General features: G+C 45.0%; 1 protein-coding gene across 1 annotated transcript in view; it reads right to left on the bottom strand.

The window, feature by feature from the left end:
- The window catches only part of ABCA1 (ATP binding cassette subfamily A member 1), a 135020-nt gene that overhangs the window by 72781 nt on the left and 37473 nt on the right, over positions 1-24766 (bottom strand). The window contains exons 4-5 of the mRNA XM_053303668.1: positions 24104-24245; positions 21756-21874 (exon numbers count right to left, since the gene is read on the bottom strand). Of these exons, the coding sequence (XP_053159643.1) occupies positions 21756-21874; positions 24104-24245 (261 nt within the window). The remainder of the gene's footprint in view (positions 1-21755; positions 21875-24103; positions 24246-24766) is intronic.

Here is a 24766-nt window from a genome sequence, read left to right as displayed (position 1 = left end):
GAACTCCATAAATCTCCACCGAGCTGGACTGCGGTGGGAGGGAGGGGGAAAGGCAGAGATACTGCATGCTCTGAGGAACAGACTCCCCACCCCCACCCCACTCCTTTAATGCCACTCAGCGTTACTATTGTGTTATTCAGGCCTGACTTGGCAGGGCACCAGTCTGCTCTAAGGCGTATGAAGAGGGAAGAAAGAAACACTTCCTATTCTTCTCCCAAACATGAACAGCTCTGGGGTTACTGTCGGTCAGTGCTCTCTAGCCCAGTTCTCTGGTTACACGTTCCCTTCCCTGTAGGGTTTTTTTGTTTTTTTGTTCTACAAGTGAAATAATTGCTGTCTCCAGAAGGCTTCAAGCAAACCTTGGGCTAGAGCTCACAGGAGGTTACTTGAGGATGAGATTGTCTCAGGGCTGCTTAACAGCACACTTGCTGATTTAGTGTGCAAGGGGGAAAGAGAGAACATACTTGGGGAGATCAAGCCAACCAAGTTGTTCTTCAAAGCCATGTCTGGGAGCTTGAAAGGGAGCAAATGAAACTGGAGCCACAACCATTGATAAGAAGATCCTACCTCTACTACTTCCACCACCATCACCGCTGCCACCACCTCCCACATACTTTTTTCATTATGTTGGTGGCATGGGAACTGCTGGCCACATGGGAAAAGCCCAGATTATCCTCCATGCCAATATCATTGGGGATAGGACCATAGCTCAGTGGTCAAGTGCATGCTTTGCATGCAGAAGGTCCCAGGTTAATTCCCTGGCTCCTATAGCTTATATAGAATCCTGTAAAATAGCTGCCAGGAATGTAGACAATACTTATCCAGATGGACCAAAAGCTGCCAATATAAGGCAGCTTCATATATTCATATATTCATAAGGCAGCTTCATATATTCATATGCTCTCACAACTGGGGCAACACTGGCATGAGTAGGAGCCCTAGCAAGGCCCTTCCTGGGCAGACAAGAGCTTCCCAGCTCACTCTGGTGGTATAGGAGGAAGTGACATAAGAAAGGGACCTTTGGCAGACATCTGGAGGGGGTGTCTATCTTTGCACTGCCATGCACTCACTGGCTTTCCTTGGCCAAGTCATCTATCTTCCAGCCCCAGTTCCCCATACTACTACAATGGTACTAAGAGTGACAAAGGAAGCTGCCAAAGTGATTGTAAATTCAACTGGTAAAAATAATAAAAGGAGGAAGAGGTAATGCAGTGCAGTGACTAAAGTGAGGCGGCCAAACATAGTTTAGGGGAACTTCTCAGACCCAGGGAAGCCCATCGCACCTCTGCCATTCTCCGTGCTGCAAACTGCTGAACTGCCTTCAGGGGCAGACCCTTATGAGGACGAAAGGACTGAGCGAATGACGACTGCTACAGCCTTGCCCCAACATCACCCTCTCCTCTCCTTAAATTGGCAGCACTACCCAGCAGTGGGATGTGTTGGCATGGTGGCCTTTGGTCAGTGGGAAAAGAACAAAAGGGATGTTGGGGCTGACATGGTGAGAGGCAGGTAGTATGTCAGGGGGCAAAGAGTGGCACATGGGGGAAAGACTTAGTAGGGTGCCTCTGGAGGTAGCTTAGTAGTAGGACAGGAAAGATTGTGCCATCGAGTTGGTGTCGACTCCTGGCGACCACAGAGCCATGTGGTTTTCTTGGTAGAATACAGGAGGGGTTTACCATTACCATCTCCCGCATAATATGAGGTGATGCTTTTAAGCACATTCCTATATAGTTGCTGCCCGATACTGGAGATTCCCATATTCTGGGAAACACACCAGCGGGGATTCAAACCAACAGCCTCCTGCTCTCTAGGCAGGTTACTTCCCCACTGAGCCATTAGGTGGCTGCTAGCTTAAAAGTATCTCCTGATATTTGTAGTAGTACCTCAAGAGTTTGGCTGGCTCAGCCAGTTTGGGGGGCTTTGACTGCTTGCCAGAATAGCCCTGGTTGGGCCCAGATCTTTCAGACTCAGCCAACAGTGATACATTCCTTCTCTGCCTCTCTCAGTGGGTTGTGTGCGCGTGTGAGAGACTGTTGTGCACGTTTTCTTCTCTGTGGGTGCATCTTGGCCTTCTGTAGGTGCATCTCGGCTCTCTCATCTCCATGTCCCCATTCTGCCTGCGCTCCTTTCTCTTGTGTTATCTGACTGCCTTCATCCTCTGTTTCTCATCCCCGAGTCTGTTCATGTCCCCGTCTCTTTTTTTCCATTTGTGCTGTTGCTATAGGCTCTGCATCAGGAGGGAACATGTGACCAGAACAAGGGCATCTGAAGGAGGGCAATGGGGTCATCCTTCCGCCCCTGCCAGATTGAGCCAGTCCTATTTAATTCAGTGTGGCTTACTCCCAGGAAAGGGGGCATGGAATTGCAGGTCCCTTCCAGAAAAGGTCCAGCAGATGCCCATGGAACAGAACTCTCCTTGGCACAATCTACCCGTGGGATGGGACTAGTTTGAGGCACCTGAGATAAGGTGCCAAATATTGTCTTGCCTCACACTCCCCGTGGGGGCTGGCCCCCTTTCAAATACTGACCTTGGCAAGCCTGTAAGTGGCACAGGGGCAGGGAGGAGGGACGTTTGCCAACAACCTCCTCTTCTCTCCTCGTGCTTCTTGCAAGCTTTGCAAGGAATGTGAGGACAAGAGGGAAGGAGTGTGAGGAGGGTCTTCTCTCTTCTTCTCCCCACACTCCTTGCAAAGCTTGCAAGGGTCAGATGGATCCCAAAGAGCTGCCCCAATGGCAGTATTGGGGGCATCTTGGCACCCTTCTGGCATCCCAGTCGCCTGCTGCCTAAGGCAACTGCCTACCACCTTGCCTCATGAAAGAACCACCACCCCTGATTGAGATAGCAGCAGCAGAGCAGAAAAAACCCACCCCTCCCTCACTCATGCTCTCCCTGAGAACCAAATGACTTCCCTCCCTATAGAATACAGAATCTTATCAATATTACCTAATATCATTTTTTGTGTCTGTGATGCTCAAACCACAGAGTACTGGAGATGCTTTGCCCTGAGTTCGAAATAATTGTATCACATCTACTTTATATATCATAGTTGGGTTGGCTCTCTCCTTCTCAAACCATTTGATAGTGGGATGATCAATCACGTTGGGACAGACTTTTTCTTTTCTAATTTCCCGTGGTGGAGATCAAGATTCTTTACTGATTGCTATTGATGTCTGATGCCTAGTTTAGGACCCTTCAGATTCAACTAACACTACTGTATTTTTCCTTCATTTTGGTTTTGAAGGATAGACTTTGCATGTAAACTTGTTTGGTCTTGTTGGCGTCTCAGAGATGTAACCTTTCTGCTTCTACTTGTGATACTAATAAAAGCATTTTAAAATTTAAATAAAAGAAAAGAAAAAACCCACCCCCTCCCTCACCCAAGTTCTCCCTGAGAACCAAATTACTGACTGACTACTATTATTGCACATATACCGCTTTTCAATGAAAATGTTCTCAAAGCAATTTATGATGATTAATAATAATATCCTTAGGAAAAAAAATACAAGATGGACACCCGCCACAGCCACAGCACAAATACTGTGCTGGGGTTCTACGTGATTGTTTGCCCCCTGTTTATTTGCTCAAATGTTTCTTTGTTTCCTTAAATATCAGCTGTGGGGGAGGGGGCAATCAGGATTAATACCAAGACCTCTGTGGCTGCTATTTGTCCTGAGAGGGAAGCTCCCATTGGTGTCAAATGACAGCCACAGACACCCACACACCCACATTTGAATCAGAACTACAGTGGGGAGCAGAGAATTAAAGCTTCCCCCATGCCATGGTCCCAATCCTGGTTGTCACCTCAGCAGCTGCTATTTAAGTCTGGGGGGGAACACACACACTTAATTTGACCCTATTAATTAGCAGGTGCCCCGTGCTAACTGAGCAAAGAGGCCCCTTTTAAAAGTGGTGATTCTTTTTATTTAGCAGGGGGGAGCATAACTGGCCCTATCCACCGCCAGCACAGTACCTTCAGTGGCTGTTGCTGGTGTCTATCCTATGTTCCTTTTTTAGATTGTGAGCCCTCTGGGGACAGGGAGCCATTTTGTTTATATATTTATAACAATGTAAGTTCTGCTTTGGGAACTTTTGTAAATATTAGTCAAATTCGTATTAATGCAACGTGTTGCTTGGCCCTAGGACTTCCTGGCCAGAGTAGAAAGTGCTGTTTTGGTATCCTCTCCAAATCAGTTGTTAAAAAAAGATAATCTTGTAAGGGTGGAGAGGGGGAGCCTCAGTTCTCACATTGTGGTGTACAAAAGCTATTGTAATTCATAGGGTGGCCTGTAATTCTCACACATACATATGAATTCTTGCCCACATGACACATGCCTTTTGCAAAATTCTTGGGGGTGGAAGAGAAATTTCCGGATTGGCTCAGCTAAGGAAGTCAGGAAACTTCTTCCCTACAATCACATGATCTTGGGATCTTCTACCCACACACAAGCTCGGATCAAAGGGACGTCAAGATTACAGAGGATTTCAAAATATCACACATCCTCCATTCTTCTTATTGCTCTCACAGTCACCCTGGAGAATGTTACCTGGAGTTGCCTTCAATACAGAAAAGCATTTTAAAGTTTTAAATAAACCTCATGTCATCAAAAGGCGCAAGTTGCATGCTCTGATGTCTAGCATCCATTGATCAGGATCTATGCCAGACAATGCATAAATGTGTCATGCTATTGTACTTCCAGTCTGAAGGATGAAAGCACACAAAATCCACACCATGCCTCACATTTTAAAAGAAAGGCAGTGGAATGAAACAGAAGTTAGAAACCTACTCCAAGGTCCCAGAGAAAGTCTGAGGCAGAATCAGAAGCTGACTCCAAATATTGGCCCCCTTTGTAATAAAAAAAGTAGCTCCTTCACAGCCTAGCTAGCGTATTCACACAGCATGTAAATGAATTGCTGCAGAGCCTGGCTTTATTTCTCCAGAGAGATTCTTTAATCATTAAGGTTAAACCCAAACAGGTATAAGGTTAAACCTATGAAGCATAAGCGTAGAGATTAAAGGTCCTAAACTGATCATGCCCTTCGAGGTGCTTAGCATATCCCTGCTAACTGAGCAAAGAGCAGAGATGCTCTTACCCCTGGACTTTGGGGTCAAAGTCCAGGGCCTCCACAGCCCCCTAGGAGCCCCCAAATCCTCTTTAGTCTGTCCCGAGTGGTGTGGTCACCCAGCTGAGCATAATGATGCTTAATTTGCAGGGGAGTGGGGTGGGGGGGGGTTCCAGAGGCCTTTAGGTCCAGGCTCCAAAATTACCTAGGTGCACCTCTGGCAAAGAGACACCTTTTAAAGTGGCGATTCTCTTATATTTAGCAGGGGGAGAGCAACTGCCCTATCCATCCCCAGCACAGCATCCCTCCAGTGGTTGTTGCTGGTATCTGCCTTATGTTTCTTTTAGATTGTGAGCCCTTTGGGGACAGGGGACCATTTTATTTATGTATTATTCATTTTTCTATGTAAACTGCTTTGTGAACTTTGGTTGAAGAGTGGTATATAAATAATTATAGTAGTAGTTCTTACACAGAGGCACAGGGGCGCTAATTCATTTCATAGCAAATCAGACAAATGGATGGAAGGAAGGGTTCTCAGCAGTGTTCCCTCTAACAGAAAATCCCAGGTGTTCTTGACTACAACTCCCAGCCTCCTCAGCCAAAGCCCACTGCAGATAGGGATTCTGGGAGCTACAGTCAATGACATCTGGGATCCCTTCTTACAGGGAACACTGGTTCTCAGCAAGCCTCACTTGAATGTATTCAAAATTCATGAGTTTGTACCAAGCGGTATATTTAAGAGCAGCTGTTGTGGTTATTCAGGATGGGCTTTTGCTAACTTGAACCCCAGAAGACTACCAAAGGCAAGGCAAATCCATCCATTGGACAAATGGGGTAGTTGTCCTGGATGCCGGCACACTGCCGGCACTAAATACATGTTGATTAGCAGCATCAGACTGTACTAGGCATCAGACCATGAGACACTGGCTTGTCTCATTGGAAGTGGAGTTGCGGAGGGAGGCCCTGGAGAGGGAGGTCCACTGGACACTGAGAAGGCATGCAGCTGGATCTCAGAAGAGGTGAGGAGATGGCAGTGGAGGTATGGATCTTCGATGTCAGCTGGTTTTGCAAGGAAAAGGAAGGCTGGGTATGGATAGAGGTCTTCAGCTGATGAGCTATAATTTGCCTACTGTGAGTTGCATCATCAGCGGCACCATGACCATATAGCAGAGAGGGTGGGAGAGTAAGAGGAGGAAGGGGGAAAAATGGACAGCAACAGCCTATAAAGGTAAACAGAAGGCAAGAAAACCAGATGACCAACTGTCTGGGGCAGGGGTGCACAACCTCAGACTTTCAGCTGTTGGACTAAAACTCCCATCATCCCTGGATATTGGCCATGGCTGTGGGTGATGGGAGTTGTAGTCCATCAACAGCTGGAGATGATAGGTCATAGTTGATTGTGGCTGGTAGTTGTGGGAAAGGCTAGAGGAACACAAAATGGGGGAAAGGAAGGATAGGTAGGACACGTTGAGTGAAGCACAGAACTGACCTCTAATCAATGGTGCCCTCATGCAAAAGCCAACCCAGACGGTTAAGTGTGTGGGCAGAAGCAGATTCTCAGGTACTAATGCATCATGTGCCCTGAGCAATTAGTAGAAGTGGCAATGCAAAGGAGTCAGGGACAGCAATGCTACCATACTGTATACATGGACTGGGTTTCATGTGTTTGCTACAATGTTATTTCTGCCTAAAGCAGCAGATTGGTGGATTACAGCCTCACAGGCATTGTTCTTGATTTCTTTATGCAAAACAACCATAATTACCTTTCTGCCAGTTGGTTGCAAAACCTCTGGGTGGAAAAAGAACATTCCATGTTATTGTCCACCAGAGTGTCTCAAGTCACAAGGCAGGGAGGCCAAAGATGATGACTAAGAATGCTGTTGGTGTTTTAATGCAGTGAGAGTAACTTGACCTAGATAACTGGCAGATGCTTCTTACATTTCCAGATGCCAAATCACAGAAAATATAAACAACTATTAAAATAGCTGGGAAATAAACTGTGGCTAGTGTGTCGGTTTAGAGCTCATTTACTGTACTTGTGTGCTTACTAAGGTCATTTATATTGTCTTATTAAAGAACAACATTCAATATGCTGTTCATTCAGCTCCCAGTTTTAGGTCATTTGCTGAACATTCATCAAATTTCATGGAGCAGTTGATTTATGCCCCCCGCCCCACAAACTTCAACCCTCTAGCTGTTGTTGGACTACAACTCCCATAATCCACAGCCACAGTGGTCAATAGTCAGGGATGATAGGAATTTTTGTCCAACAACAGCTAGAAGGCCAGAAGTGGTACAGCCCTGAAATAAAGCATGATTTGTTATGCTGGGAATGTGGCAAGAACCCACACAGAGAATCCACATACTCCACCCTCCCGCTTTCCTTCCCCTCCTCTGCTTGCATCCACCAGCATCAAAACACAACTCTGGGGCTCCTCCAAACATGGAGCCGTGTCTTAACTGTGGTTTACAAACCACAATTAAACAGAAATTCAATTCTGGTTTCAAATGCTGATTTAATCATGATTTGTAAACCACAGTTAAAGCACAGCTTCAGGTTCAGATGAGAGTTGTGTTTCAACCAGATTCAAGATGAAAGTTGTGTATTTCTGTGAACCACCTAGAGCCTCTGGAGTCAGGCAGGATGTAAATTTAATAAGTGTGGTGAGCCAGCATGGTGTAGTGGCTAGAGTGCTGGACTAGGACTGGGGAGACCCAAGTTCAAATCCCTGTTCAGCCATGATTCTTGCTGGGTGACTCTGAGCCAGTCACTTCTTTCTCAGCCTAACCTACTTCACAGGGTTTGTAGTATGTAGTACACCGCTCTGGGCTCCTTGGAGGAAGAGCGGGATATAAATGTAAAAATAAATAAATAAATAAATCAAAATATCTGTGTTACAACTCAACAATGGAGTCGAGGAGGAAAGAGGAGGGAGCGTGCGGGTTTGGATGCATTCAAAACCAAAGAAACCATGGAGTTCCCATAAACCAGACCTGCTCAACTTAGGCCCCCCAGCTGTTTCTGAACTACAACTCCCACGATCTTCAGCCACAGTGGCCAATAGCAGGGATTATGATAAAGTTGTAGGCCAACATCTGCAGGAGGGCCAATGTTGAGCAGCCCTGCGGGCATAAACCAAAGTTCATAGCCCCTGGTGGCGCAGTGGTAAAACTGCCACCCTGTAACCAGAAGGTTAAAAGTTCAATCCTGACCAGGGGCTCAAGGTTGACTCAGCCTTCCATCCTGCCGAGGTCGGTAAAATGAGTACCCAGAATGTTGGGGGCAATATGCTAAATCATTGTAAACCGCTTAGAGAGCTCCGGCTATAGAGCGGTATATAAATGTGCTATTGCTATTGCTATTGCTATAGCTGCAGAGAAACACAAGCATTATGGGTTCCTCTTGCCATGACCTCCATGTCATAATTTTCTTCCAAACTTGTTGCCATAAAGGAAAGCTTTTTGGAATTACCTAGAGAGCTGAATCAAAGAATCAAAATACTCCTCCGTGATTGGAGCCAATAGGCTCAGAACTTGCTGGGATTTGTTCTAGTCCAATATTATTAATTATTATTATTATTTATTACTATATATTCTTCTCTGCATTCCATTCCATTCCTTTTTTCTTTTTCTTTTTTTGACTCAGTAATACATACTAATTTTTGGAGCTTCTCTTTTGACCTTCCAAATGCAACACCAGTCAACAGACCCACTGATCTTGAAGTTGCACCCAGTATTGAAGGATAGCAGTGTTCTTAGTTTCCATCTTTACCTCAAGATCAGTAACAAGCATTTTATTTTCATTGGTTGCCAAGGAGATTTGTGCCTTGCTTTAAATGTTTTTTTTTAGCAACCCAAGACATAAATGGAACTTCCCTCTGTTGGCTCTATTGCGTTCTTCTCCTGCTAACACAGAATTCCTGAAGATCCTCTCAGTAGCTGACATCCTGACTAATAAAGTACACACACAGGCTGGGTGTGCGCAATAGCACCCCTTATGCAACTCTCTTTGTGCTTCTGCACTCGCAGCGTTGTACAAGAAGGATAAGAGTCCAGACCAGGGGTGGGCAAATTTGGCCCTCCAGCTATTGTTGAACTACAACTCCCATCTTCCCCAGTCACAACTGTAGTTCAACAACAGCTGGAGGGCCAGGTTTGCCCACCCCTGGTCCAGACCATGCCCTCACCAGAAGCACTTAAGATTGGAAAGACATCACAGACAGATTCTTACCAAGAATCCTCCAATCCTGGAAAGTGTTCCGGACTCTTAGTTCTTTTGCACAAAAGCAGAGGGAGAGTTGAGCAAGGTTCCAAGGGATGCTGCTGCATGCCCACAACCCCTACTCACATGTGCACGTCATTAGTCAAGAAGTCAGTCAATTCTAATTCTCAGCCAAACTAATGTGGGAAGGGGGGGGGGAAGGTGAATGGAAAGAGGAAGGAAGTAGGGAAAAGGCAGTATTGTTGTTCAGCTGTTTGACCACAACACCCATAATTTCCTGGATCACTCCATCATAAATTCACCCTAACTTAGAAACCAGTGTTATTACAGGGCATTCTAAACTAGACTTCTCCAACTAGTTTAGGATTCGCCCAGACTTGTATTTCAGATTGCTGTCCTGCTTTCTTCATGCTCTATAACTGTGCACAACGTTAAAAGTTTTAATTGCATCTTTTGGGCAACATTATTCAAGCTTTACCAGCACAAGGAAAATGTAAAATGAAATAGAATCCTTGCTCTATTGAACAAGACAGGAACCCAATGCACACAATTTCCCAGAGCAGGGCCATCAGACTGTAACTCTACAGTAGGTCTATTCCCTTCATTTACACAGCTACATGCATGCATCTGGATTTTTACTGCCTGTCATGATGAGGAAAATTACTCAAAATGGTCTCATTCAATCAAATTAAAAGGCACACTGGGCAATTTTTGTCCTTTTAATTTCAATGGGACTACACTGAGGAATTTTCTCATCATGTGTCGGCCACTATTAGTGGCAGTGGCGGCAGCAGAGCAACTCTTCCACTTACCAATGGGCTGTGTTCCAAAAGTTTGTTTGTAAGTTGGGCATTCATAACTTGGAACACATATAGTTCCTAGGAGGGACCACTTCTTTGTATGTGCAGGTTGGCATTTATAACATGGGGACTTCATTAATTTTATATGTTAATGGAGCTTTGTTTGTAAGCACAGGGTGCTTGTAAGTTGGGTGTTTGTAAATTGGGGACAGGGAGCCATTTTATTTATTTATGTCTATGTAAACTGCTTTGGGAGCTTTTGTTGAAAAGCAGTATATAAATATTAGTCATTTTCGTACTGAAAGTGTGAGGTGGGATAGATTGCCAGTAAGTTTGAATAGATTGCCAGTAGGTTTTATCACAACCACCCTGCAAAGTGGCAGGAATGAGGAAATGGCCTTAGCTCAGTGGATTTGTACACAGTTTTGTGTACTGAGTTTTGTACACAGGTGGTCTCAGGTCCAATATCTGGCATAGGAACATAGGAAGTTGCCATATACTGAGTCAGACCATTGGTCCATCTCGCTCCGTATTGTCTACACAGACTGGCAGTGGCTCCTCCAAGGTTGCAGGCAGGAGTCTCTCTCAGCCCTATCTTGGAGAAGCCGGAGAAGGAACTTGACACCTTCTGCTCTTCCCAGAGCGGCTCCATTCCCTGAGGGGAGGATCTTACAGTGCTCACACTTCTAGTCTCCGATTCATATGCAACCAGGGCAGACTAGTCATGCTTGCTACCACAAGACCAGCTCTCCTCTCCCCATCCTCTTCTCTCCTCTCCAGCATCTCCAGGTAAGGTTGAGATCAATCCATCTGAAACCCTGGAGGGCTGGTGCTAGTCAGTATAGGTAATACTGAGCTAGGTAAACCAATGGTCTGATTTGGTATAAGACAGCTTCCTAAGTAGGCTAGCAATATTATACCCTATTATAGTTTGGTTCAGGGAGTCCTAAAACTGAGGGACAGTGGCTAAGTTGGGCCCATTGCCACAGGTCAGCCAACTCAGGCAGTGGAAGGTCCACAGTTGAATCCTGAGGCCCTGCCCAGTGCCCAAAGTTGTGTGCCTTCTTCAAATCCTTGTGGAGGTTGCCTTTGGCTGCGAAGGCAGCAACTGCCAGTGGCACTTCTTGGTAGCCACCATATTTTTCACCCATAATGCAATGTCCCCACCAGCTATTGCTGCATGACTGTGATGCAGTAGTGAGGATAGCTCTAAAAGACACCTGTTGCTTGTGTGTTCTATTCAGTCCTTCAGCAAACCACAACCAGTTTGTATCAGTTGAATAATTGTATTAGTGCTCCTTGACCATTCCTATCTGGTTGTACACTGGGCCACAGGTTAGCTCACTGGGGCAAATTAAAGACCTCACTTTCAGTGTTGTTGTTTTTTTTAAAAAGCTGTTGGTTGCGAACAAGACCATTGCCCCTCATCTGTGGTGCTAAGGTAAGTCTCCACTAGATTGGGGAAACCCACCGAGGCATTTGCCCAAGGGCTCCCTTAAACCTGGAGCTAACCCTGAAGTGGCTTCACCGAGTCCATGGATGTATCTCCAGGCCCTCTGTATCATGGTACATGTGTGCAAGATTTACTATGGAGTGTTCTGTTGATGCAGAATAAACGATCTTGATAAGCCTGTTCTTCAGGTGAAGCGATTTATGCATTTATCACCTTTTTAAACAATCTGTTCTAGACAGAAACTGCTCTAAGAGATAAAACTTTAAAAACTTCAGATGACTAAAGCCAAGTCAGACACCAGAATATATTCTCCCCTAAGTGAATTTGACATCATGGCTGAGAAATGTTTGACTTCTTTGTTGTTATGCCCTTCCCCAGTCAGTAATGGCAAGGGGAAGCAAACTGCACGCTTGAGTTACTGTGCCCTCTCCTCCTCCAGGAATAATGCTGTCATGTTCAGCAAGAGCTGTCATTAACACACACACACACACACACACACACACACACACACACACACACACACACACACCAACCAGGCATGCAGCCAATCTGGATGTTGGCAGCCAGTCTGCACGTGGCAAAGGCAAAGGAGGTGCCCAGAGACACTGAGCCATAGCTGTCTGATACAGCCTCAATTAAAAGCAGCAAGACTCGGTCTGATGTGTCACGGTGCATAGCCTTCAAATGCTGTGTCATAATATGCAGCCACCAAACTCCCCAGGTGATCCAGTACCAGGGCTTACCTCTGCACTCCCGGAAGGGGCTACTGAAGAAGTTTCGCCCTGTCAATCTCATTGGACTAATTCCAACACTTTGATCACTGTCTGTGAGTAGACAAAGAAAGGGAGATGCTAGCCCTGGTTAATTATAAGCTAATGAACAATTCAACTCTCTTGCTTAGTTCAAAAGCTCCTGGGTCAGCTTTTTGATTAAACTACTGCACAATTGGGCTGATACTTCAAAGGCCTAAGCACCTGGCCTTTAGGAACTACAGGTCTCTTGGCAAGAATTTTTTAAAAACCCTTTGCATGGGGAGCAGAAATTCACTACGTTACATTTCCATTCTTATCTACAGCATGCTTAAATTTGCAATGAGGGATGGTAGTGGGGATTTTCCCCCTTCACTCTCAGCTGTGTTTCTCCACATCAGCGTTGTTCCTTGATGCCAAATGAGCAACACACAAAGGCAGCACCTGGGCAAACCCTAACACAGAACCAAGTGCTTTACCCTTCCCCAAGAGGAACTGATCAGCCTTGATAACATCATGGTTCTGAGGATAGGACCATAATTCACCAATGAGGCTCTTCTCACTAATCAATACCGAATTAAAGCAAAGGCGCTTTGGCAGTCAGAAGTCCCACAGTTCATTAAGCTTTGTAATTGCACTGTTTATCACGGTTAGGAATCTGATCACCTTGTTATAGGGCCCCAGGCTGTTTAAAGCTCTGCTGCTGCCTATTGGCCACCATTATGACACTCATGCTTCTCTGTAGAGGCATATCTACTAGTTTCGTACACATGGGTCAATCGAGAGGAGGGAATTACTTGACCTGCTACATTCAAGATGAATATAGAGCAGCAGTATGGGATAGTGGTTAGAATCTAAGATTAAGGTGGGAGAGGCCTGGGTTCAAATCCCCACTCAGCCATAAAGGCTCACACTCAGTAGCCTTGGACGAATCTCACTCTCTCTCTCAGTCTAACCTATCTACCTCACAAGGTTATTGTGAAGATAAAATAGGTGGGGGGCAGTGGTCCCTCTAATTTTTTTCATCTCTGTGCGGAATGAGTTTTGTTCTGGGCAGCAGTATCAAGGCAGTGTGTGCCCACGTGCATTCAGAGTGGGGCCTTCCTGATTCAACCTGAGAGGGATCTAAAATTAACTGAGCGGACATCCAAACACTTGTGAGTGCGTGCATGTGCACATGCCTTATTGGAAACAGAGGTGGTGGAGATGACTATGCATGCTACCCTGATCTCCTTGGAGGAGTGAAACACGAGTAAAGAATAAAACATAATAAAATAGATAGGGTTGTGTGCTAGTAATACCTCTGTCTTCTCACACTGGTCATTGGCTAAGTGTCCCTCATCCCACTATTATGTTTTGGAAGGCTCTTCCCCATCATGCAGTGTGCTGCTGGATCACCGCAGTAGCAATGGCACTGGACATGCACTCGCGTCTGAAACAGGATACTCTGACCAGCCTTTGTTTTTGAAATCTTAAAAATGTTTAACCTCGCTATGGATCAGGTTGTACTTGGAGAAGAAAAGTTGCAATGCAAACACACTCAGCAATACTTTATCATCTAGAGAGGCAGCTGGTAGGGAAGATAGGAAGGAAGCTTTGAGCTGGCGGCTGGTGTTTAGGCAACCAAGAGAGAATCAGTTTAGCCACAGCCTGGGTCTGGCACATGATTGAAAAGCGGGGGCGGGGGGGGGAGTGGTAGGCCCACTATGCAAACACATACTGTCCCCACCTTGACCTAGCTGTGTTTTTGAAAGGTCTGAAGAATGCTTAAGCACAAGCAATTTGGCCTTGTTGTTCAGTCCAGACCTCTGTTATCAGCACTCGCACATTTGCTGACTCAGTGACCATACAAAAGGTGTAGGGTTCCCTCCGTGTGATCAGGAGTCCTACTTCTTCAGTGTTCCTGAAACAGAAAGGAGCCGACCTATGTACAGTTGTTCATGTGCAAGTTCTCGATGACTAAAGAACAGAGAAGGAATGCTGCAGAACTGTTTGTTTATAGAAGCAAGACCACCTCTTCTTCAGGGAAAAATCTTTACCCAACACACTGCAAACTTCTCTCTGACAGGTAAATGGCTCTGCACCATTCTTTCTCTGTTCTCTTGTGTAAGCTCTCATCAGACTTTCAAATAAAAGTGTTTCAGTTGGAGGTGTAGCCTGCTGTGGTGGTCCTGCTCCCCACCCCCACTCCCGCCTCCATCTCCAGAGAAATGCTACATTCTCTTTCTACATTCTACATTCTCATTAGAATGCTATATGTAGCATTCAAGCTACATATATTGAATGTCTGGAAAGTCCTAGGGTGCTTGTTTTGGGGTTAAAACATCTTAAATATAATTGATCTATGACATGTCCAAACAGATTAACCGTCCCTGGGGAACCACACTAGCTGCGGTGCACAAAACAGCTTGCAGAGCCACCACAAAAATGCATTACATTAAAGAATAAACGATCCTTCTTTCAGGCTGTCTGCCTATATCAATAGATTATGCTCCCAATTCTTGGAAGATTCAGATCCAGGGCCCCTAGTGCCCAAACTCAGGCAGTGTGTGTTTGCAGCATGATAATATTTGACAGCTGCAGCTAAAGATATGTTGGTGGTGAGCAGCACATTGCCCAGGACATGCTCTGGATTTATTTATTTATTTTTCAAGGAAACCAAGTCAACAAATGCACAAATTCTGATAGTAGAGGCCTGAACTGATCTACAAGGTCAGTCGGGTCAGATGAAATTTAAGTCCTCGGCTGGAGGCAGTTGAGAGCAGAACGAAAGAGGGAATCCTCCTTGTGGAATGTACAGTTAACCCCAGATCTACCTTTTGTGGATTGTTTCTAAGACCTGCATAACTTGTTTGCTCAGAAGTATCCTCCCCGCTTTTTCAAAAAGCAGCCAGTAAGGATCCCGCTTTCAGGCCTGCAGCATGTGAATAGGGGATTAACGGATGTTTTCAAAAGAATGTTTTCAAAAAAGAAAGAGACAGAAAGCTCCTGCCACAAAACTTACAAAACTGTGACCCATAACAATGGAGAGAGCAGAACTGCAGCTTCTATTTGCTACCCCCAACACCACACCAGTTCTTGTAAGAATGACAGCAACAATTCAACATTTCTCTGTTTCCCCCAGGAAAGCAAAATATGTCTTCCCAGAAAAGCAAATTGCTCGTTTTTGTGTGTGCCACTGAAATTCACACACCCCTCTTCCTAGCCAAGGTGGATATGGATATAGGGAAATAAACAGGATGGAGTTGAGTAGCACCATTTACATCCGCTGACATTAGGCAGAAGAATCTGCTGATATCATTAGGATCTTAAATATATAGATTCCAAAAGCAACTTCCATCATCCTCATCATGTACCCTTCAGGGCTATTTAGCATGGCAGTGGCACCACAGACAAGAGGCCATGGCCAGCCAAATTCAGTTCAGGAATGTGGCCAACTTTCCAGGGTCACTGTAGTCAACTGCTGGAGCCTGAAGTGCAGCAGAGCAGACCAAAGGTTGCTCTCTGTTGACCGGGCAATCGCTGTCTGCCAGATTCCTACTATTAAAACCAGCTCTAGCCATTCCAGAGGTTCCATGCTGCCTGCGAGGCACAGGAATCAGCGTTGCACACTCAGCTTTCTTTCAGATCCTGAAGGGGCTCTGCAGCCTGAGCACATTACAGACCACAGTAACTCAGTAAGCCGGTCCGGCCTCAGGCCATGAAGTCCCCACTTCAAACCCTGAAGTCACTGACAAGACTCAAAAGCCTATCTGTGCTGACTCTGGCATGTGAGGCCAGCATACCTGGCCAGCTCAGCCTGTGGCAGGATGGCTAAAGTCAGCATGGGACAAATACTACAGCCACTGTGGACTGAAAGGGTTGTTTGAATCAGCCCCGAGTTAGGGGAAGTAAAGAGCTAGTGTGGAGACGAGAAGAGCTTCTTTTAGTGGAGATTATTATTATTATTTCTTGTTTACACAGTCAGACAGGTGTTATTGACTGGTTTGTTTTATCCAGACATCGAGTCCTTCCCAAGGACCTGAGATGGCTGAATTTTATTGTCAATGTTGTTGTTGTTATTATTATTATTACATTTATATCCTGCTCTTTCTCCAAGGAGCCCAGAGTGGTATACTACATACTTGAGTTTCTCCTCACAACAACCCTGTGAAGTAGGTTAGGCTGAGAGAGAAGTGACTGGCCCAGTCACCCAGCTAGTATCATGGCTGGATGGGGAGTTGAACTTGGGTCTCCCCGGTCCTAGTCCAGCACTCTAACCACTACACCACGCTGGCTCTTTCGATGACACAGCATGCTGCAAATTCTGAGGAAACTGACCCCAATCCTGTGTCTTTCAGTGGCAAGAGGGGGGAATCTGCCAAGTGCATAATGGGGGCACAGGGCAGCCGCATGAAGCCTGTGCAAGCAGACCACTTGTTCCGATGTCAAACCGGCTCAGGTTTTTTAATGCCATATTGCTGGCATCTTAAGTGAGATCATGTGAAGGCTGGTGGTTGATGGCATTACATCCCATTCCCCCTAGATTTATGCCTGGCCCTACGCCAGAAGATGACTCAGAGAAAGGAAGACACAAGAATATATAATTAGTCATGACATCAAAAGCTTGGCTTCAAAAACCTTGCAATGGACTGCCAGGCAAGAGGGGCAAGCACTCTTCTGAGATTAGCAGAAAAACAAAAATCAAACCCCCGAAGTCATGCTGCAAAGGCAAAGTGAATCTGGCTCATGAACATCTGGAATATAATTTTCAAAACTGGTGGTAAAAAAAATATTCTTTTTAGTTGGAATGCAACATTTTGCTGGCAAATAAGTGAACGGAAATTTTTCAACTACTTCAAACATCAACATTCAGTTTTTAATGGTCTGTTTCAAAACTTGGCTTCCATTATGAAGAGAAGCCCTCCCAAGTTTCAAAATTTGGCTTCCATTATGAAGAGAAGCCCTCCCAAGTTTCAAAATTTGGCTTCCATTATGAAGAGAAGCCCTTCCATCCCCATGTTTAACAGATGGGCCCATGCCATTGAGATGATAGAGTCCCACATATACAAGAATAACCAAGGCAAGACCATTTCCAAAAGTCAGAAGACAGAGCTTCAGCAACATGCTTAGCTCCTCCTATGCCCCACAGCTAGCAAGAGCAGAAGGAGTTAAGCAAAACAGGCAGAAAATTGCACATCCACTTATTTTGCATAATTTTATAGGTCATAGAATCAAAGTGCTTTTGTTTTGCACAGAACTTGGTATTGCCTGGTGTGGAACTTTGGTTAGCACACAGGACACACACTCCTGCCCCCCAAGTAAAATGCAATAAATGCACAGCAAGATGGCCCCACCAAAGCCAACTAGGGCTTAAGAATTCAGATTGTCCAAGATCTAATGGGACCACTGGACTATCTAGGCTCACCATTGCCATCCCTATATGAGATGCCACCATGTCCAAAGCCTACCCCTGTCATGAAAACACTAATGCTTTAATTAGCTAGAAAACCAGAGTGCAAGCCACATCCTTTTGGTCAGTGGCAAAGCTCCCATTCATTTTAATGGTTGCTCTCATAGGTCTTAGCCAATCAAATTAAAGAGAACAATCTGAAGCAATTTTGGGGAGGTCACCCAAACAAAGCTGCTGCAGGTCAAAGGATCCTGTCCAACATTCTTCCTTGTGCATTAAAAGGGTGGCAGGTTAAAATGTAAGTACTTTTGATGTTACTGACAAAGATTCAAGTTGAGTACTGCCTTTCTGAAGGCCTGCCTGTCTGCTTGCCCCTCCCCTTTCATACTATAAATACAGTGGGTATAGGAAAGAATCACCCCCTTTGATAGACCTTAAATTCTGGTTCCCTTACATCCTGAAATGAAAACACAAAGAAAATTCCCTTCACCAGCTGTACTTATCCAATGCAACCTATAACATCCAACTGAAAAACATCACAATTACAGTCCAGAAAAAGTGTCAGAGACAAAAAACAAGAATTACTGAGATTGAAAAAGGATCACCCCCCAATGTCAATATTTTGTTGAACCACCTTTTGCTTTAATAACAGCCTTGAGTCTGTTGGGATACTTCTCTATCAACCTTGCACATCTAGACGGAGCAATATTTGCCCACTCCTCCATACAGAACTGTTCAAGTTCGGTCACATTGGATGGTAGGTGTTGGTGGACTGCTATCCTCCCTGGATCCAGTCGGCCCTCCAAACTGAATGGAAGAGCAAGGAGGAAACTGGTAAGAGAGGTTACCAAGAGGCCAATGGCCACTCTGAAGGAGTTAAAGGACTTCATGGCAAAGAGTGGTTGTTCTGTGCATGTGACAACAATTTCACGAGCGCTCCACAGATGTGGCTTGTTCGGGAGGGTCGCAAGGAGAAAGCTACTTCTCAAGAAAGGCCACATTAAAGCTCGTTTGAGCTTTGCCAGAAGGCACCTTGAAGATTCTGATGCCTAATGGAAAAAGGTCTTATGGTCAGATGAGACCAAGATTGAACTATTTGGCCTCAACACCAAACAGTACACCTGGCGTAAATCCAACGCAGCTCACCATCCACAACACACCATACCTACAGTGAAGCATGGAGGTGGCAGCATCCTGTTGTGGGGGTGTTTCTCTGCCTCAGGGACTGGGGCTCTCGTTAGGGTAGAAGGAAAAATGGATGGGGCAAAATACCGTCAGATTCTGGAAGAAAACCTGCTACCCTCTGCCAGACAGTTGAGGATGGGCAGAAGATTCACCTTTCAACATGACAACGATCCGAAGCACACAGCAAAATTGACCACACAGTGGCTGAAGGAGAAAAAAGTGAACGTCCTCATGTGGCCCAGTCAGAGCCCAGACCTAAATCCCATAGAAAATCTGTGGAGAGATTTGAAGATAGCAGTCCACCAACACCTACCATCCAATGTGACCGAACTTGAACAGTTCTGTATGGAGGAGTGGGCAAATATTGCTCCGTCTAGATGTGCAAGGTTGATAGAGAAGTATCCCAACAGACTCAAGGCTGTTATTAAAGCAAAATATTGACATTGGGGGGTGATCCTTTTTCAATCTCAGTAATACTTGTTTTTTATTTCTGACACTTTTTATGGACTGCAATTGTGATGTTTTTCAGTTGGATGTTATAGGTTGCATTGGATAAGTACAGCTGGTGAAGGGAATTTTCTTTGTGTTTTCATTTCAGGATGTAAGGGAACCAGAATTTAAGGTCTATCAAAGGGGGTGATTCTTTCCTATACCCACTGTATAACCCTTACATTTATATAAATATATAAAGCATCCTACTACTCAGGGAAGTGAGAAATGCAAAACAGTCTACAAGTGTCTAAGGCCTCCTCTTTGCCCTTTAGTAACAGTCATCTAACCCCAAAATGTGCTTTTCATTAGTGTGTGTGCATGTGCGTGTGCACATGTTTTTTTAATTTACCAAAGACAGGGCCCTAAAGTGATAGGTCATTGCTACAACTGCTTCTGAGCAACCTTTCCTAGAGGCTGTGTGAGTGAGTGTAACATAAAGAACAAACCCGCTTTTGTTCACCATAGCCTGTGCCAACAATATGGACTCTGTTGTACTCAGACATTCTGAATTACAGCAAACAATGTTCTTTTTTCAATGTACACACATTGGATTGCATTTTTCTTAAGCTAGTTTATTAAAGAACCATGAGCTTGCCCCAGGCCTTGTTTTTCCAATCAGTTTGCTCACTTTCATTTTATAGCATCAACTTCAGAAAGTTCGCTTTGGACTCATGAAGAGAGGTACTGTTGTTCTTTCCTTCAGCAGAAGAGCAGTAGTAAAAAGTAGGAGCTGAGGGGTCATAATTCCTGGCTCATCACAATAACAGGCTGACTACAAGGCATTGGGACTACAAGGCCTCTCTCAGCCTCAGTCCCCCACCCTATCTGCAATATGGAGATAACAACATCAGCCTGGTGTACAGGTTACTGTAGGGATACCTAGAAACTGTACGTAAAGCACTTTGCACACTTGAAATACAGAGTACAACTGTGAAGCATGGCTTAGGCTTGTTTTTGCATCTTGCCTCACTGTACCAATGTTTCCCATCTTTGCAAAATGTTCAGGAAACTCCAGTCCTGTTAGAGAGCCAGAGGAGAGTCATGTGCATATGCAGATATTTATTTATTACATTTTATATCCCACTCTTCCTCCAGGGATCCCAGAGCAGTGTACTACATACTTAAGTTTCTCCTCACAACAAGTAGGTTAGGCTGAGAGAGAAGTGACTGCCCCAGAGTCACCCAGCAAGTATCATGGTTGAATGGGGATTTGAACTCGGGTCTCCCTGGTCCTAGTCCAGCACTCTAACCACTACACCACGCTGGCTATGTTTCTGTAAACATAATCTTGTGCTTGTTCCCTACTTCACCCTCACACAATTCCATCATCATTCACACACCAATTCCCATTAATCTCTCTCACTCACACTCCCCACACACAGTTGACTGTTACTTCAGTGCTGCTACCCAATATCTTCTTGGCCAAACATCTTCCTGCTAATAGCACACAGACTTACAACACTGGCTTAAAATAAAAAAATAAAAAGACGCGAACATAAATATTTCTTAACTTGGCAGCTGAGCCGAAGGCTGGGGAGGGCTCATATCAATACACTGAAGCCCACAAGTCTGACAGCAAATAGTTATGGAGACTTCAAACACTGCATTTGCCTCCATTTTTTTCTCTAGTCAGTTTTACCTGATTTTTGGTGTAAGTTGGAAAAAGCACTAGTTTTTCTGAAAATCCATGTGTCCTATACTTTGATGCCTCATTTACTGCTCTACAACTAGTAAGTGTCCTAGAAGGCTGTGCAAACTTTGCTTTCCCCACACAAGATTAACATAGGTATGTTCTGTTTCATCATGGTCCCTAAACAACTGGAGCAGGCAAGTTATTCCAAAAATGCATGCTACAATCCTGGCAGCCTCTCAACTAAATTTCCTTTAAGCTCTCCAAAGATTGTGATTTTCTTTAAATGCTGAACAGAAGCTATAGAAAGGAGTGTCAAATTTTTACACTGGGAGACACAGGCTTGGGGACATCAGGACAGCTGAGAACCAAACTAGATGTTACGGGAGCCACATTTACTGTTTGTGTGTCTGTTTCATTCATGTGCAGAATTCTGGGGCTGGTTGTCTTACTTTTAGCATAAAAAGTGCACGTGGGTAAGGATTGCTGAACCCTTACCCGCTCCCTTCCCTTAACTTCCTGTATACCACTGCTACAGGCGATTTTTCTCCAAGCCTAGTTGCTATACCAGCAGTGAACCAAGCTGGAGAGAAAAATGCCTGAAGTGGCAGATCATTATGAGATAAGAAAGGTGAGGATTTGGCTACCCTTTCCCACACCTCATTTTCATATTAAAATAAGACCCCTCATCACCCTGCATACTAAAATTTTTCTCTAGCTTCTGGATTGTCTACATTTTGACAACAAAACAACATCACTTATTTATTTACCTGAAATAGATTTCCCAACCTTCTTCAGTTTCCCAATGAGTTCGTGAGCATCCTCTACGCTGGTGTCTTTCTGGCTATACAAGAGCAATCGCTTGGCATCTGAGAACAACCGGTAAACACTAAGGAAGTTGGGGAGATGGTAGGAAAGGAAAATACAGAAGAGAAAGGTTATTGATTTTATTTAAAATAAAACTGATATCATTTTTCTACAAATACAGTTTTACCCAAAGACATTTTTAAAAGTTAAAAACCTGAAATCCTTATGTAAAAGAGAAAAATAAGAAGTGGTCATATGTAGCAAGTTAAAACCAGTGAAAAATCAACCAAGATGTTAAAGAATCAAAGGCCAACTGAAATAAAAGGCTTTAAGGGCCCACTTAAAACCAGCCAGGGTGGGGGACTCTCAGATACCCTCAGGCATAGAACTCCATATTAGCTAGATGGATTGTATAACCTAAACACTGTTCCATATAAGGAAAAAACAGATTTCTGCAATGCGAAGTTCTCCTTTGCAAGCCCCATTTAACGGAATAGGAACTGCAGAAGATCACGATCATGCTCCTGCTCATTTCAGTAACACTTGTGCAGGTTTGTGCCCCATAATAAATATTGGGTGGATTTTCAGCTTCAACCAGCAAAGTACCTTGGGCTGGCCTGGTTGGAGCTGCCAACGGACTGAGTGAGTGTGACTTTTGCAGTTTTGCTCTTTTTTATGGGCTGTTCACAGAAATTCTTCATTCTTTTATATCAGAAGCTCAAGTCATGGCTTATTCCAGTGCTCCAAATATCAACTCTGAAACAAGGGACTGAAGCTGTCAATCGCAGCTTCACACAGGCCAAGTTAAACCTGGTTAATGCCTCTTCAGCTATAAGAGGCACACATGGACAAAGTCCAGTTCTCTTCTCCCAGTAAGAGAAATGAAGGCATGGGACTGCTGTAACTGCATCTCACTCGTGCTTTTTGAGAACAAAGTATTTGGATAACTGCAAGATGATCTTCAGTTGCCCAAAAAGGCAGGAATATGATAAAGGCCAGACTGAACAGCCAGTGACTTTTGCTGGTGTCTGTCTTATGTTCCTTTTTAAGACTGTGAGCCCTTTGGGGTCAGGGAGCTGTCTTATTTATTTATATCTATGTAAATCGCTTTGGGAACTTTTGTTGAAAAGCAGTACATACATATTCATCGTATTGATGAATATCACATGAAGTAAATGTGGCTTCACTGTTCTCTCATTGTGATGCATATGAAATTGTTGGACAATGCAACACACACACACACACACACACACACACACCCCACTCAGCAGTACTCTTCACTATTTTTCAAGCAGAGATCACTCTAGCAAATAAAGCTGCAGTGCAAGAGCCATCTCCAACCACTCTGACTGCCATACAGTGCTGCACTTTTCCTAGCACCAAAGGAAGCCCTTCGAGATGGAATGGAGTCCTGTTGAGCCCCAGAGCCATCTTGGAGAGCTAGGGATGTGCACGAAGCAGTTTGGAGGCCCTTTTACAGGCCTCCAAACTGGTTTGAATGTCCAGCAGTTCGGCCAGTTCGAAGGTGGAGGGGATAATATTTAAGGATGGGGGAGGGAGGGTGCTCTTACCCCTCCCACTGCATTTCCCCCGCCAGCGCTGTCTTTTAAAACAGTCCAGCGAGGCGGCAGAATACCTCCTTGCCACCCCGGTGCCTCCTCGGACCAGATGTGGCTGGAAGTGGCACTTCTGGTCCGAGAAGCCACTGGGGCTCAGGAGGCCTCCGTTTCCCTTAGAGGAGTCCCACCAGTGCCCAACAATAGCAGTGGAAATGTTCACCTCTGCACAGTGCCAGGGGAACCTGGTGGAGTACCAGGGCTTTGGCTGAAGCTTCACACAGACCTAAGCAATAATTAGGGAGCCACACTTAGGGCGATGGGAGCAGTCACTGGCTCCTGGGCCTTGGCATGAAGAACTCTGACATACAGAAATAGAAGACAGGGGGTGTCTTCTTGAGGGGGTGCAGCAGTGAGTTGGGTGACTGGGGCAGGGCCAACAAGGAAAGCAAAGCAGAGAGGTGGGGATGGTGGCAGCACAAAGGCGGCAGGGAAGGCAGCAGCCATCCTCAGGGCAGGGGATGTAGCAAAGGGTCCACACTCGCTGTCTGAGGCCATTACCTCTTCTGGGTCTGAGGCCATCAGCACTTCATCTGGGTCAGAGGCCATCACCCCCACCTCTCTGCCTCCACTCTTGGCCACTGCCCTTAATCACTAAAGCAGCTCACTAAATGGCTGTTCTGCGCCAACTGTCTTCTTCACACTTGCCCTTACTCTCTGGTGGGCCAGAGATTAACAGACAAGGCCATACTCACATAGACTTGTTAAAATTTCCAACAATGCCTGGTGACTCCCCAGGTGTTGGGTAGCGGAAGCAAGGATTGTTGGCATTGCAGATCATCCCCTGGACCCAGGGCAACGTTCCAGCCGAAGGCATGGCCTTGTTTGGGAAGTGACCTGAAATACAAGGGCAAGTCTTTAGGATGTTACATGAGGCCATCTCACTGCTTTCCCTTCTTAGGAAAGCCCATTCCCACCATGCACAAAATAAGCTTGACAGAGAGGATGACTGCTTCTTCTGGGTACTCGATAGCAGCTGCTTCTAGTGTATGCTGAGGTAGGCAACATATCCTAGAAAGTGTATGTCAACAAGGGCGTACAATCAGTTATGGGGAAATGAAGCATGCAGTGGGTAAGGGCTTGCAAGCAAGTATGGGGCAATACAGTTTTGCATTGTTTCAAAAACAACATGTGAAACCTGTCTGACCCAAGAATACAGTGGGACAAAAGAAAGAAGTAAAACCTCTCCCAAATCTCTGTCAACGCTTTTAAAAACTATCATGGACATCTAGACATTCACTCTTGAATAACCCTGTATGAAAGTACCAAGCACTTCGGCCTTGCTTCGTTTACTATGAACTGAATATATCCCCTGCTAACTGAGCCAAGAGGCACCTTTTAAAAGTAGTGATTCTCTT

Source organism: Hemicordylus capensis, chromosome 2 (genome assembly GCF_027244095.1).
Source record: "Hemicordylus capensis ecotype Gifberg chromosome 2, rHemCap1.1.pri, whole genome shotgun sequence".
Lineage (NCBI taxonomy): Eukaryota > Metazoa > Chordata > Lepidosauria > Squamata > Cordylidae > Hemicordylus > Hemicordylus capensis.
Note: the sequence above shows the minus strand (reverse complement) of the source record. Positions and strands in the feature narration are given on the sequence as shown.